The following is a 13,003-nucleotide window of genomic DNA, read 5'->3' as shown; positions in this document are numbered from 1 at the left end:
CTACTTTCTTTGGATTAATGCTTGGATGGTATATCTTTTCTCTACTTTTTACTTTCAGCCTATCTGTATTGTTATTGCTGAAGTGAATTGCTTGTAGCTTCCTCGTAACTGGGTAATTTTAAAAACTACTCTGCCATACTCTTTTAGTTGGTGCACTCAGACCATTTACATAAGATGAATTTTTGGCTGAGATGGGGCTGGGCACCTCGTGTAGACTCCTGTGTCACCATTAGAGGGCGTGGCTTCATTACCACTGAGCATCTGTGCAGCCCTGGCCTTTCACTTGGCCTTCTCTGATAACCACATCACAAAGGGGAGTGGTGCCTTTTGCTGCAGGATGGAAATAAAGCCCAGGCTCCCCGTGTGTTTGTCTCTACTGACACATGGTAGGGGCAGGATGTGTAGGAAAGAGGTGGGACTCTCCAGCACCCAGCAGAGAGGAATGTTTAAGTTCCCTTCTCTGATGCCACCCCAGTGGGGAGCAGAGGCCTGGAGCACCTCATTACAGCTTTAGATTATGCTCAGTCAGCCTATACTGTCCTGGGTGGATGTGGGTCTGCAGTGTTTGGCTGCAGTCAAATAGTTATCGTCCACACATTTTCTGTCTTGCAGCTGCCCCTTCCTGGTCATTTGGCTAGAAAACAGGCTTCCTTAGGGCTTTGTCTGTACCTGTTGGTGTTTGCAGATTGCTGGCTTCTTTAGCTCCCTGTCTGGCTTTATATAAAGCAGAAGGAAAACACAGGGAATGCACTGCTGTGTGCTCCTTTGGATCCCTAATTAACCTGCTTTCGCTCTACCTTTCAGAGTCTTGTGTTGTTTTATATGAAATGTCAGGCTTTCAGTTGTCCCTTGCAGGAGGAATAGGACAAAGTGGGTCTGTCCTATCTTCCAGGGAGCAGAAGCGCTGAGATGTGTTTCTGAGTGCTGGCAAGTATTACAGTATGTTGTCCTGGTGGCGTGAATGATTCAGGAGGGAGAGGAGAATCGCAGTGATGCAATCTGAGCAGGTGAGAGCAGGTGAGCTGCTATGCAGCTGTCAGTGCTGCAGCGGGCGTGTCCTTGAGATGCTGGTATTGTGTTCACATCCCCTCTAGTTTTATCAGCATGTCAGTCCTGGGGCTTCTTGCTCTCCCACACATTCCTCACTCCTGCTCTGCTCTGAATCTTTGTGTCTGACTCCAGCTCAGGCTTCCAGGTCGGGGGCTTGTTGCTGGGTTCAGACAAACAGGAGGAGAATCCGCTGGGAGATTGGAGGAGGAACAAGAGGGAAAGCCCGTCATACTCTCCATTCCACTCTGCACGAGGCATCCCTTTTGGGGCTCTAGCCCCTTCTGGAAAGGCCCGCTATAATTTCCGTATCATCTTTCTCTGCTCCTCAGCCACGCGGTGGTGGAGGTTTCCTGCTGCTGCTAATCTCTAGTTTCTGGTTAGCATCTCAGCACCTCCACTTCCCATGTAGCCACTTTCTGTAATGAAGTATTCAAAGTAGCTTCTGTCTCCTTCTTGAATGCTGGCTGATTCAATCAGTGAAAAGTTGAGGCGGCCATGTCAGCAGCTGAGACAAAAAAGCAGGACGAGTGAATGGGGATCCGAAAGGGGAGGTGGAGGAGAGCAGGGGCTGGACTCTGCGGGCCCACCTGGGAATCTTGCACATGGTGTCAAGTTCACCTACCTGCAGAACACAGGGTTTTCTGTGGATGTGTTCAGGTGCTTAGGAGTTGGCACAGAGTGGGAAAGCAGGGTTGGGGCTTTGCCAGGGGTGGTAAACAGACTCTAGGGAGCACCTATGACCTCCACTCCTTGGTGTGATCCACCCCACTCGAGTGTGAGCAGGACTCCTTAATGGCTTTCAGCCAGGAGAATGTGGCAAAGGCAATGGCTTTCTCTCCCCAAGTCATCTTGCATTAAAGAACATGTTGCCTTGCTAGCGCACTTGCCCAGGAATTCTTGTTGCTTCATAAAGTGAGCCAATGTGTTGGGGAAGCCCACATGGCAAGTAGCTCCAGGAAGCCTGTTGGAGCTGAAGATGGCCTCTGAGAGCTCAGGGTGGCCCCTAGCTGCTGGCCAGTGAGAAGCTGTGACCCTCAGTCCTTTGGCAACCAGGAAGTGAGCTCTGCCTACTCTAGGGTTCTTGGAAGCAGATTCTTTCCCAATTGAGTCTCCAATGAACACACAGCTCAATGAGTCCTTGAGATGGTTCAGCTGAGCCTGACCCAGACCCACGGAACCTCTGAGACTATAAATAAGTGTTGTCTTTAAGCCGCACATTTTGTAGTAATTTGTTATGCAGTTATACAACAACAGAAAACTCATAGATCAGATAAGTTTGGCAGAATGAGTCAGGGCAAGTAAGAGGAGGGTGTTTGCTGGACCACAGCATCTCAGCCAGGAAAGAAGGGAGTGCGGACACAGAGTGTTTGGCTAATGTGGATCAGGGCAAGCCCCTGCCAGTGAGGTGTATTAGGCTGTTTGCCATTACTGTAATCAAATACCCGAGACTGGGTGTTTTATAAAGTGACGAGGTTTATCAAGCTCATGGATCTGAATGCTGAAGGTGTGCTTTTTGTCAACAGAGGTTTCCAGATTTCTGGCTAACCCTCGAGAGAAGACTGGCAGTGGACTATGCATCTAGAGAACAAAGATGGCCAGCTGGCCTCCAGCATGCTCGAGGTGGAGCTGCATCAGAAATCTGCTCCGGCTTATGCAGGCCCTACAGGGCTGGCACCCGCAGGACTCGCCCACAGCAACCACAGACCTCTGCAGGGGGTCAGCAGGCTGGACCCTTCCAGCTCCTACCCCAGTCGGGCTGCTGGGCAGGACGGTTGGTCTCCCACACACCGGGATTTTGGCTCATTCCTCATGGAGGAGAGGTGAGTTTAGAGTAGTTTTATGTTAGAAATGTGGAATTCACAAATGCTGGGTTCCTGTGAGCACAGTTCTCCCACATTTTTTTGTGTGAAGTATTTCCAAAAATTTCGCTAAAATCTTTTTAGCATTTGATCACTTTCTTAACCTATTTTGAAAGAATGATTCTCCAAAAATATGTTGAAATTAGCTTCAAAAGATATAAAAAAGTAAAGAAGAAAAAGGAGTTTATGGCATGAAGACTTGGCATTAAATATACTATTTAAGATATTCAAAGTATTGTGTGGTCTTGGAAAGCATATATTTTTAGAACATATTTAATTTCTATAAATACAACAAGTAAATGAATATTGGTTTTCAAGTCAGAAAAATCTGGATTTATATAAAATATTTTGATAAACCTTTAAATATTTGCTGATGTAATGACAATAGATATATTTTATGTCAGTGCCCACAAACAAAATTCACCATTTGCAGTTCATACACGTCATTGTAATGACAAAGCATCCTCTGAAGGATTGTCTATGCCTGTGTTGGGACACGTTGCTTACTCCGAAGATCTGGGTACTCTCATCTGTACAGGTGATACTTTCTGCTGAGGGTATCAGAATCCTGATCCATGCAGCATTGAATGTCTCTCTATCATTCAAAAAAAAAAAAAAAAAAGCATCACAGAATGCATGCCGGTGTAGCATAGGTCCTTCCCTTGCTGGGACCTATACACTACCATCTCCCAGGGAGGGGTTACCCAAGAATGTGCTCAGGCTTAGTTCACATTACTGTATCACTTTATGCAGACAGTGAAACTTTGGATTGCTCTTTTTGCCCAAGATGTTTTGGAGATTTCTCTATGATGATGTCTATAGTTTCTTTCTTTCTTTCTTTCTTTCTTTCTTTCTTTCTTTCTTTCTTTCTTTCTTTCTTTCTTTCTTTCTTTCTTTCTTTCTTTCTTTCTTCCTTCCTTCCTTCCTTCCTTCCTTCCTTCCTTCCTTTCCTTCTTTCTTTCTTCCTTCCTTCCTTCCTTCCTTCCTTCCTTCCTTCCTTCCTTCCTTTCTTTCTTTCTTTCTTTCTTTCTTTCTTTCTTTCTTTCTTTCTTTCTTTCTTTCTTTCTTTCTTTCTTTCTCTTTCTTTCTCTCTCTCTCTCTTTCAAAAATGGCTTATATTTTCATTCCATTATCCCATGAACTTTGAAAATATATTTATTTTAATTTTTTATTTATTTGAAAGGTGGTGGGGGTGGGGAGAGGAGAGAGAGAGAGAGAAATCAATCTTCTATCCTTCCATCCACTGGTTCACTCCCCAGATGCCAAGGTGAAACCAGGAGCCTGGACCTCAATCACAAACCTCAATGCCCTCCACGAGGGTAGTAGGCTGGGTGTTCCACTTGTCCTGGCTAGACTATGCATGCCTGGGTGAAGCTGGGACAATTGCTGGCTGATGCAGGAGTCGCTTTGTATGGCTCTGCTCAATCCACTTGCCTCTTATCCTTACTCCAACCAGGCCAGGAGGACCCAACTGTTGCCAAAAAATGGAAGCCCAGGGCACAAGCTTGTCTAAGCCTCTGTCACCTCATGTCTTTAACATGCCATTAGCTGACCCCAAGGTCATCTGTGCTCTGTTAGAATCACCAGATAGAATATAGGACACCCAGGTAAATTTGAATTTCAGATAGACAATGAATGTTTCAGGGAAAGTACTTACACTAAGTCACTTGTAGTATCACACTCATTAGGAGGGCTACCAATCACAAAAGAAAATATAACAAGCATTGGTGAGAATGTGGGGGAATTCTAACCTCTGCAAACCAACTGTTGTTGGGAATGTAAAAGGGTGTAGCCACTGTGGAAAACAGGATAGTGGTTCCTCAGAAAATTGAGAATAGGAGCTGGCATTGTGGTGTCATGGGTTAAGCTGCTGCCTGCGATGTTGGCATCCCATTTAGGAGCATCCTGGCTGCTTCACTTCCGGTCCAGCTCCCTGCTGATGTGCCTAGGAGAACTGCAGAAGATAGCTCAAGTACTTGGGCCCCTGCCATCCATGTGGGAGACCTGAATGGCCCAGCCCTGGCTGTTGTGGCCATTTGAGGAGTGAACCAGTGGATAGAAGACATCTTTGTCTCTCTGTAACTGCCTTTCAAATAAGTAAATAGATCTTCTAAGAAACTGAAAATAGAATTGCAGTAATCCCCAATATCCCACCACTGGATACCTGAAACTGCAGATAGTACTGAACCCTATGTATTCACTACACATATATACCTATGATAAAATTTAATTTATAAATTAGACACAGGAAGTGATGAATAACTAACAATGGAGAAACTATAACAATATATGTTATTTAAAACTTATGGGCCGGCGCCGTGGCTCAATAGGCTAATCCTCCACCTTGCGGCGCCGGCACACCGGGTTCTAGTCCCGGTCAGGGCGCCGGATTCTGTCCTGGTTGCCCCTCTTCCAGGCCAGCTCTCTGCTATGGCCAGGGAGTGCAGTGGAGGATGGCCCAGGTGCTTGGGCCCTGCACCCCATGGGAGACCAGGAAAAGCACCTGATTCCTGGCTCCTGCCTTCGGATCAGCGCGGTGCGCCGGCTGCAGCGGCGGCCATTGGAGGGTGAACCAACGGCAAAGGAAGACCTTTCTCTCTCTGTCTCTTTCTCTCACTGTCCACTCTGCCTGTCAAAAAAAAAATTTATAAAAAAAAAAATTTATAAAAAACTTATGGGGGCCAGCGCTGTGGCCCAGTGGGTTAAAGCTCTGGCCTGCACAGCCGGCATCCCATATGGGTGCCGATTTGTGTCCTGGCTGCTCCACTTCTTATCCAGCTCCCTGCCATGGCCTGGGAATGCAATAGAAGATGGGCGAAGTGCTTGGGCCCCTGCACCTGCGTGGGAGACCTGAAGAAGCTCCTGGCTCCTGGCTTCGGGTCAGCTCAGCTCTGGCCATTGTGGTCATTTGAGGAGTGAACCAATGGATGGAAGACCTCTCTCTTTCTCTCTGGCTCTACTTCTCTCTGTAACTCGTCTTTCAAACAAACAAAATAAATCTTTCAAAAAACCTTATGAATTCTTTATTTCAGGAATTTTCCATTTAATATTTCTGGACTATTGTTGACTAAAGTAACTGAAATTGTAGAAAGTGAAACTGTGGATAAGGGGAGGACTATTATGCCTTTTGATTCTGCAATTTCACTTCTGGATGTATCCCTCAAAGAACTGAAAATAGGAGCTGTGCTTGGATAGTTTGTGACATTTTCACATTCATGCTGGAGTTTAAATTCCAATGAGATATTGTTATGGGATGGTGCCTCAGGGAGTGATTAAGCCATGAGGATGAAGCCTTCATGAATGGTATCAGCAACCTTATAAAACGGCTGGAGGAGCTAGCGAGGCGTCTTTTTGCCCTTCAGCTTTCCACTGTGTAAGACCCAGTGTTTGTACCTTCTGCCATGTGAAGGCACAGTGAGAAGCCCTTCCCAGGTACCAGGTGCTAGTGCCTTGGTCCTGGAGGTCTCAGGCTCTGGGACTGGAAGAGACTCATTTCTGTTCTTTTCCTGTTATCTAAAGTATTTTGTTATGGCACAAAGTCTTCCTGGTTCTCTGCTCGCTCTCTCATTCTCTTTCCCTAATTAAATACCATATGATTTTGAATCTGAAGTCTCAGAAAAGTTTGAATTAATGTCACTTTCTTATCTTAAAATTATGTACAAGAACTAATAGATATATTTAAATACATTTGGGTGTCAGATTGACAAACTCAAATCACATTTTTTTCCCTTAGTAAATATTGTGTAGGTAGGAAGATTTCTTTCTCATCAGTGGAAAATGAAATTTATTTTCTGTTGTTTCCACAAATCAGGAATTAACTGACTTTAATATTTTCCATTTCAAAATTAGCTAATTACCTTTCAGTTTTTCATTTAGCAATAATATATTTGATTGTGGGTTGGATGGGAAAGCACACTTGAGAGAATATATTGAAAGTAATTAAGATAAATTATTATAAGACAGCTCTTACATCTGTCATGAATTGGTTTCTGTATTTTGTTATTACCACACGAAAATAAATATATTGCTGAAAATTTGGAAATTTATGGGAAAAATGATCCTAACACAATTATTACTAATTCACAATTATTACTAATTGTGTTGATTCATATTCCTTTCTCTTTTTTTCCATATGCAATATATGTTTTTATCTAGCTGTGATCATAATATATAATTTTATTTTGTGGTTCTTTTGAGTAGCAATGTGTGGTTAACAATTCCATCAATGTTGTTAATGTTGTTGAATATTGCTGAAAGCTATTATTTTATATACTTTTAATTCAGGCATAATTTTAGCAAACATGATGTATAGATCTATCAGTTTTGAAAAATGCCTAAAATCATGCAGTTGTCAGTACAGCAAAGATGTAGAACATGTGAAACAACCCTGCACAATTTCTTTCAGTCTCCGCCATTCCCCACCATCAGCTGAAAACTGATCTATATTCTGTTCTTATTCTTTGCCTATTCAAGCATGTTGCATCAATGGAACAGTTGAGTTTTGCTCCACTTAGCATGCCAGTTGTATGTTCTTTTTACTTGCAGATTGGAGTTGTATGAGTATATCACACTTGGATATATCATCCATTCTCCTGTTGAAGGATACTTCAGTTTTCAAGTTTTGGCTGTTATGAATAAAACCACTATATATATTTGCATACAGGTTTTTGTGTGAATACAAGTTCAAATCTCCTTAGGTAAATGCCTAGAAATGGGAAATTTTTAACTGTATAAGCTGTACCAAAGCCTGAAATCTAAAAAAAAAAAAGTTCCAATAAGAAATGGTAAGAAATGGAACACTAGCAGTGTCTAACCTACAGCAGGTGTCACAGAGAATTTGGGGTTACAAAGTGATAACAATTTAATTTGAAATGGTATAAACCATGCCATTTTTACTTATACCATTGTTTCATTCTGTTCTTCCACTTTTTAACTCTGTGATTTTTTGTTTCATTTTCATAATTTTTTTGGAATAACAGATTTTTTTAATTTAGTAAATATAAATTTCCAAAGTACAGTTTATGGATTTACAATGGCTTCCCCCCCCCAATAATTTCCCTCCCACTCGCACCCCTCCCATCTCCCTCTCCTTCTCCCATTCCATTCACATCAAGACTCATTTTCAATTATCTTTATATACAGAAGATTGATTTAGTATATATTAAGTAAAGATTTCATCAGTTTGCACCCACACAGGAACACAAAGTATAAAATACTGTTTCAGTACTAGTTTTAGCATTACTTCACATTGGACAACACACTAAGGACAGATCCCACATGAGAAGTAAGTACACAGTGACTCCTGTTGTTGACTTAACAAATTGACACTCTTGTTTATGGCGTCAGTAATCTCCCTAGGCTCTAGTCATGAGTTGCCAAGGCTATGGAAGCCTTTTGAGTTTGCTGACTTTGATCTTATTCCGACAGGGTCATAGTCAAAGTGGAAGTTCTCTCCTCCCTTCAGAGAAAGGTACCTCCTTCTTTGATGGCCCCGTTCTTTCCACTGGGATCTCACTTGCAGAGATCTTTCATTTAGGTCTTCTTCTTCTTCCTCTTCTTCTTCCTCTTCTTCTTCCTCTTCTTCTTCCTCCTCCTCTTCCTCCTCTTCTTCCTCTTCTTCTTCCTCTTCCTCCTCTTGCTCCTCTTCCTCCTCTTCCTCCTCTTCCTCCTCTTCCTCTTCTTCTTCTTCTTCTTCTTCTTCTTCTTCCTCTTCTTCTTCCTCTTCTTCTTCCTCTTCTCCTTCTTCTTCCTCTTCTTCTTCCTCTTCTTCTTCTTCTTCCTCTTCTTCTTCCTCTTCTTCTTCCTCTTCTTCTTCCTCTTCTTCCTCTTCTTCTTCCTCTTCTTCTTCCTCTTCTTCTTCCTCTTCTTCTTCCTCTTCTTCTTCCTCTTCTTCTTCCTCTTCTTCCTCTTCTTCTTCCTCTTCTTCTTCCTCTTCCTCTTCCTCCTCTTCTTCCTCTTCCTCCTCTTCTTCCTCTTCTTCCTCTTCTTCCTCTTCTTCCTCTTCTTCTTCTCCTTCTTCTTCTCCTTCTCCTTCTCCTTCTCCTTCTCCTTCTCCTTCTCCTTCTCCTTCTCCTTCTTCTTCTTCTTCTTCTTCTTCTTCTTCTTCTTCTTCTTCTTCTTCTTCTTCTTCCTTCCAGAGTGTCTTGGCTTTCTGTGGGGAGCAACTCGGACTACACTAAGTTACTGGAATTAAGACTTATTTTATGCATCTGCTCTCCCACAATATGGTGCTGGGAGAGGAGGAAACAGCTTCTACACAGCTGCCTCCAGTTCAACCAATAAACAGCAGGACCTGCTCCTGATTGCAGGAGAGCAGCGTACTCGGCATGTGGGTAGCAGAGTTGGGATTGGTGGAAGAGGACTATAAAGGAGGAGAGAGACAACATGCACCAGGAACATCTATCTGAAGGAACACCCGAGAGAGCCAGCCAGCGGTGTGCCGCTCCCCCGCGGAAGTGGGGAAAGTGACAGGGGGAACCGCCCTTCCACGGAGGTGGAAGGGACGGTAGCCAACCTGGGAAGAACCAGCAGCAAACCCAGGGAGGGCCGAGCAGATAAAAGAACAATGCAGGGTCCTGTGTCGTTCCTCCACGAAGAGGGGGAGTGACAGCTTTCCATGCCTAAAATACTCTCATGGGCTCTTCAGCCATATCCAAATGCCTTAAGGGCTGATTCTGAGGCCAGAATGCTATTTAGGACATCTGCCATTCTATGAGTCTGCTGTATATCCTGCTTCCTATGATGGATCGTTCTCTCCCTTTCTTGTTTGTGTGATCCCTTTGACTCTTAGACCTATCAGTGTGATCAATTGTGACCTAAAATTGATCACTTGGACTAGTGAGATGGCATTGGTACATGCCACCTTGACGGGATTGTATTGAAATTCCCTGGCACATTTCTAACTCCACCATTTGGGTCAAGTCAGATTGAGCATGTCCCAAATTGTACATCTCATAAGTTATATCCCCTGATATTCTTGTTTTGTTTGTAATCCATTTTCCTTATCTCCTTTGTTCTTTGTCCATGTTCTCTATAACTGTTTGAGTCTATTTAATAGTTGTTATGTCTTTGTCTAATTTACTTGATGTCTGGGCTTCCTCAATGGTACACTTGCTAAATTTATTTTGTTCCTTTGATTATTTGAATTGGCCATACTTTTCTGTTCTTTTGTATGCTTTGTGTGTGTGTCTGTGTCTGTGTATGTATATGTGTTTATTTATTTATTTTTTGGTTAAAATTTGGCTTTTGACCATTATAATGTGGTAACTTTGGATATCAGATTCTCCTGCTTCCTCAGAGTTTGCTGGCATTTGTTATTTATTTATTTATTTATTTATTTATTTTTTGTCATTGTTTAAAAATTGTTGAATGCAGGGCCGGTATTGTTGACATAGCTGGTAAAGTTGCTGCCTGTGACCTGGCATCCCATATGGGCTCTGGTTCTGGTCCTGGCTGCTCCACTTCTGATCCAGCTCCCTGATAATGGCCTAGAGAAGCAGCAGAAGATGGCCCAAGTGTTTGGGCCTCTGCCATCCATGTGGGAGATCCAGATAAAGCTCCTGGTGCCTGTTTTTGGCCTGGCTAATTGTCCTGGGCATTGCAGTCATCTGGGCAGTGAAGCAGCAGATGGAAGATGTTTCTCTCTCAGTGTCTTCTCTCTTCTCTCTGTAACTCTCACTTTCAAATAAATAAGTGAATCTTAAAAAAATTGTTACAATAGTTTTTCCAAACTACTTTTGGAAATACTATTCCCTATGTGTGATGACTGAGTCTCTGTTCCCTTAACTGATGTTTGGCTAAAATTTTGAGAGATTCTTTGACTGTTGGGAACTGAAGCAAATAAGTAAAACACCAAAAACAAGGAGCAAAAGAGAACAGCCACCTCTGCTAACCTTTAAGGACTGGCTCTGTGTTGGGGTATTACTTTACCACCTAATTAGATTTCCCCCCAGGAGTCTAGGAATCAGCCTAAGGTATAAGTTTAAATTAGTCTTAGGACTTTTTGAACAAGTGTCTTTCATGGGCTTGTATGTGACTTTTAAAATACTGTGTGTACATAGCTCATTTCCTAAAGACTCTCATCTCAATTACTCTGGCCCTAGGTAGTCTGTTGTGTGTCTCCATCTGTCATCTCTTGCTTCTTGTGTCAGTGAGATTGTAGTGCCCCTTGTGGCTTTTATGAACTTCTTTTTCTGGCTTCATTCCAAGGAATGTGAACCAGAGATGAATACTTTTCACCATGCATCTGTTCTTCAAAGCTTCCCCCAGACAACTCAAGACACACATACACAATCACTTTAAAATAAGGTCTGCTCTGCTCTTTCTGGACCTGGGAACTGAGATATCACCTGTTCAAGGTCAAGTCTGCCTCTTCTCCAGGAAAGAGGTAAGGTAAGGCCAACTAAAAGAGCCCAACACTTTCTTACTATATTTTTTCTTGTATGGACTTTCCCTTAATTGCTGTAAACCTTTGACTGTTTTCCAGGGCTCCTACACAGTTGGTTAAGACAACTGCTGCTGGTTGATTTTTTTTCTTTAGGCAAATTAGAGCTTGAAGACTTCCTTGTTACTGCTTTCTCCCTCCATTCTTTCTAAAATACCTTTTTGCTAGCTGTGGAATTCTCAGTTGACAGATTTTCTTTCCTTTTTTTTTTTAAAAAAACTTTTATTTAATGAATATAAATTTCCAAAGTACAGCTTATGGATTACAATGGCTTCTCCCCCATAACGTCCCTCCCACCCGCAACCCTCCCCTTTCCCACTCCCTCTCCCCTTCCATTCACATCAAGATTCATTTTCGATTCTCTTTATATACAGAAGATCAGTTTAGCATACATTAAGTAAAGATTTCAACAGTTTGCTCCCACACAGAAACATAAAGTGAAAAATACTGTTTGAGTACTAGTTATAGCATTAAATCTCAATGTACAGCACACTAAGAACAAAGATCCTACATGAGGAGTAAGTGCACAGTGACTCCTGTTGTTGACTTAACAAATCGACACTCTTGTTTATGGCATCAGTAATCAACCTCTATAATTTGTTATTTGTTATTTGAAAATACTTTCTATTCTCTGTTTGGTGAGACATCATTGTCATATTTCCATTTAATTCTTTGGAATGGTTTTTGTTTGTTCTTTGAATGTATCTAAAAGTGTTGATTTAAGGGCTGTGTCTAGGGAGCCCAATGTCTGGCTTTCCTGAGAGGTGGTTCCCATGCACCTTTTTTCATGTCTCCTATGCATTTGTCAAGATTGCTATGTAAAATAATATAATGTGGGAACTCTAGAAATCAGATTCTTCCTCCTTCCCAGAGTTTTGTTGTCATTGTTTCTGTTTGTTAACAAAATTAGTTCAGGCAAGTCAACAAAGTCTATATTCTTTGTTTTGTGTGGCCACTGAATTCTCTGTTCAGTTGGCTTATTGACAGGACAGAAGTATTCTTAAATGGCTGGGACCAGTAAGTCTCCGCTTTTGCCAGGTGGGCTGAGTGTACCTGTGGAGATTAGGAGCTTTGACACTGAGCCAGGCATCTTGTTTTATTCTCCATTTTTTGCTTGTGCAGAGTCTCAAGGTCACCCAGAAATGACAGCTTAGGGTCTGCTCAGCCCTTTTTGGGTACATGCACAGCTGTAACAAGCTCGATTTCTAGGAACATGTTAGAACTTTCCCAAGTTGCTGATGGACATCTCATTCCTCAGCCTTTCAATTTATTGATTATTTTTGGTCAGTTTCTAGTTAGTCCCAACTGATATTGCTGCCTCAGGAATCTGTGATATTAAACAATCACTGCAGATTGTGAAAAATGCCACCAGGGAGAAAGTATTCACTGCAGGAGCTCTGAGTCAGGTCAACAGCAGACAACAGGCATTACAGGGTTTTCTGTTTTTTTTTTTTTTTTTTTTTTTTTTTTTGTTATTAGATTATCTTTTATTTTTTTTTTTATCTTTTATTTAATGAATATAAATTTCCAAAGTACGTCTCATGGGTTACAATGGCTTTCCCCCCCATACCGTCCCTCCCACCCACCACCCTCCCCTTTCCCACTCCCTCTCCCCTTCCATTCACATCAAGATTCATTTTCGATTATCTTA

The 13,003-nt window shown here is 42.3% G+C and overlaps 1 protein-coding gene across 1 annotated transcript in view; it reads left to right on the top strand.

The window, feature by feature from the left end:
* OCA2 (OCA2 melanosomal transmembrane protein) overlaps positions 1-13,003 on the top strand; it is a 369,302-nt gene that overhangs the window by 11,191 nt on the left and 345,108 nt on the right. Inside the window, exon 2 of the mRNA XM_008269748.5 lies at positions 2,574-2,870. Coding sequence (XP_008267970.2) covers positions 2,623-2,870 — 248 coding nt within the window. The 5' untranslated portion in view covers positions 2,574-2,622. The remainder of the gene's footprint in view (positions 1-2,573; positions 2,871-13,003) is intronic.

The sequence above is a fragment of the Oryctolagus cuniculus genome, chromosome 12 (genome assembly GCF_051225735.1).
Source record: "Oryctolagus cuniculus isolate XC-2025 breed Fujian yellow rabbit chromosome 12, ASM5122573v1, whole genome shotgun sequence".
Taxonomy (NCBI): domain Eukaryota; kingdom Metazoa; phylum Chordata; class Mammalia; order Lagomorpha; family Leporidae; genus Oryctolagus; species Oryctolagus cuniculus.
The sequence above is the reverse complement of the archived record's forward strand: the minus strand, read 5'-3'. Positions and strand labels throughout refer to the sequence as shown.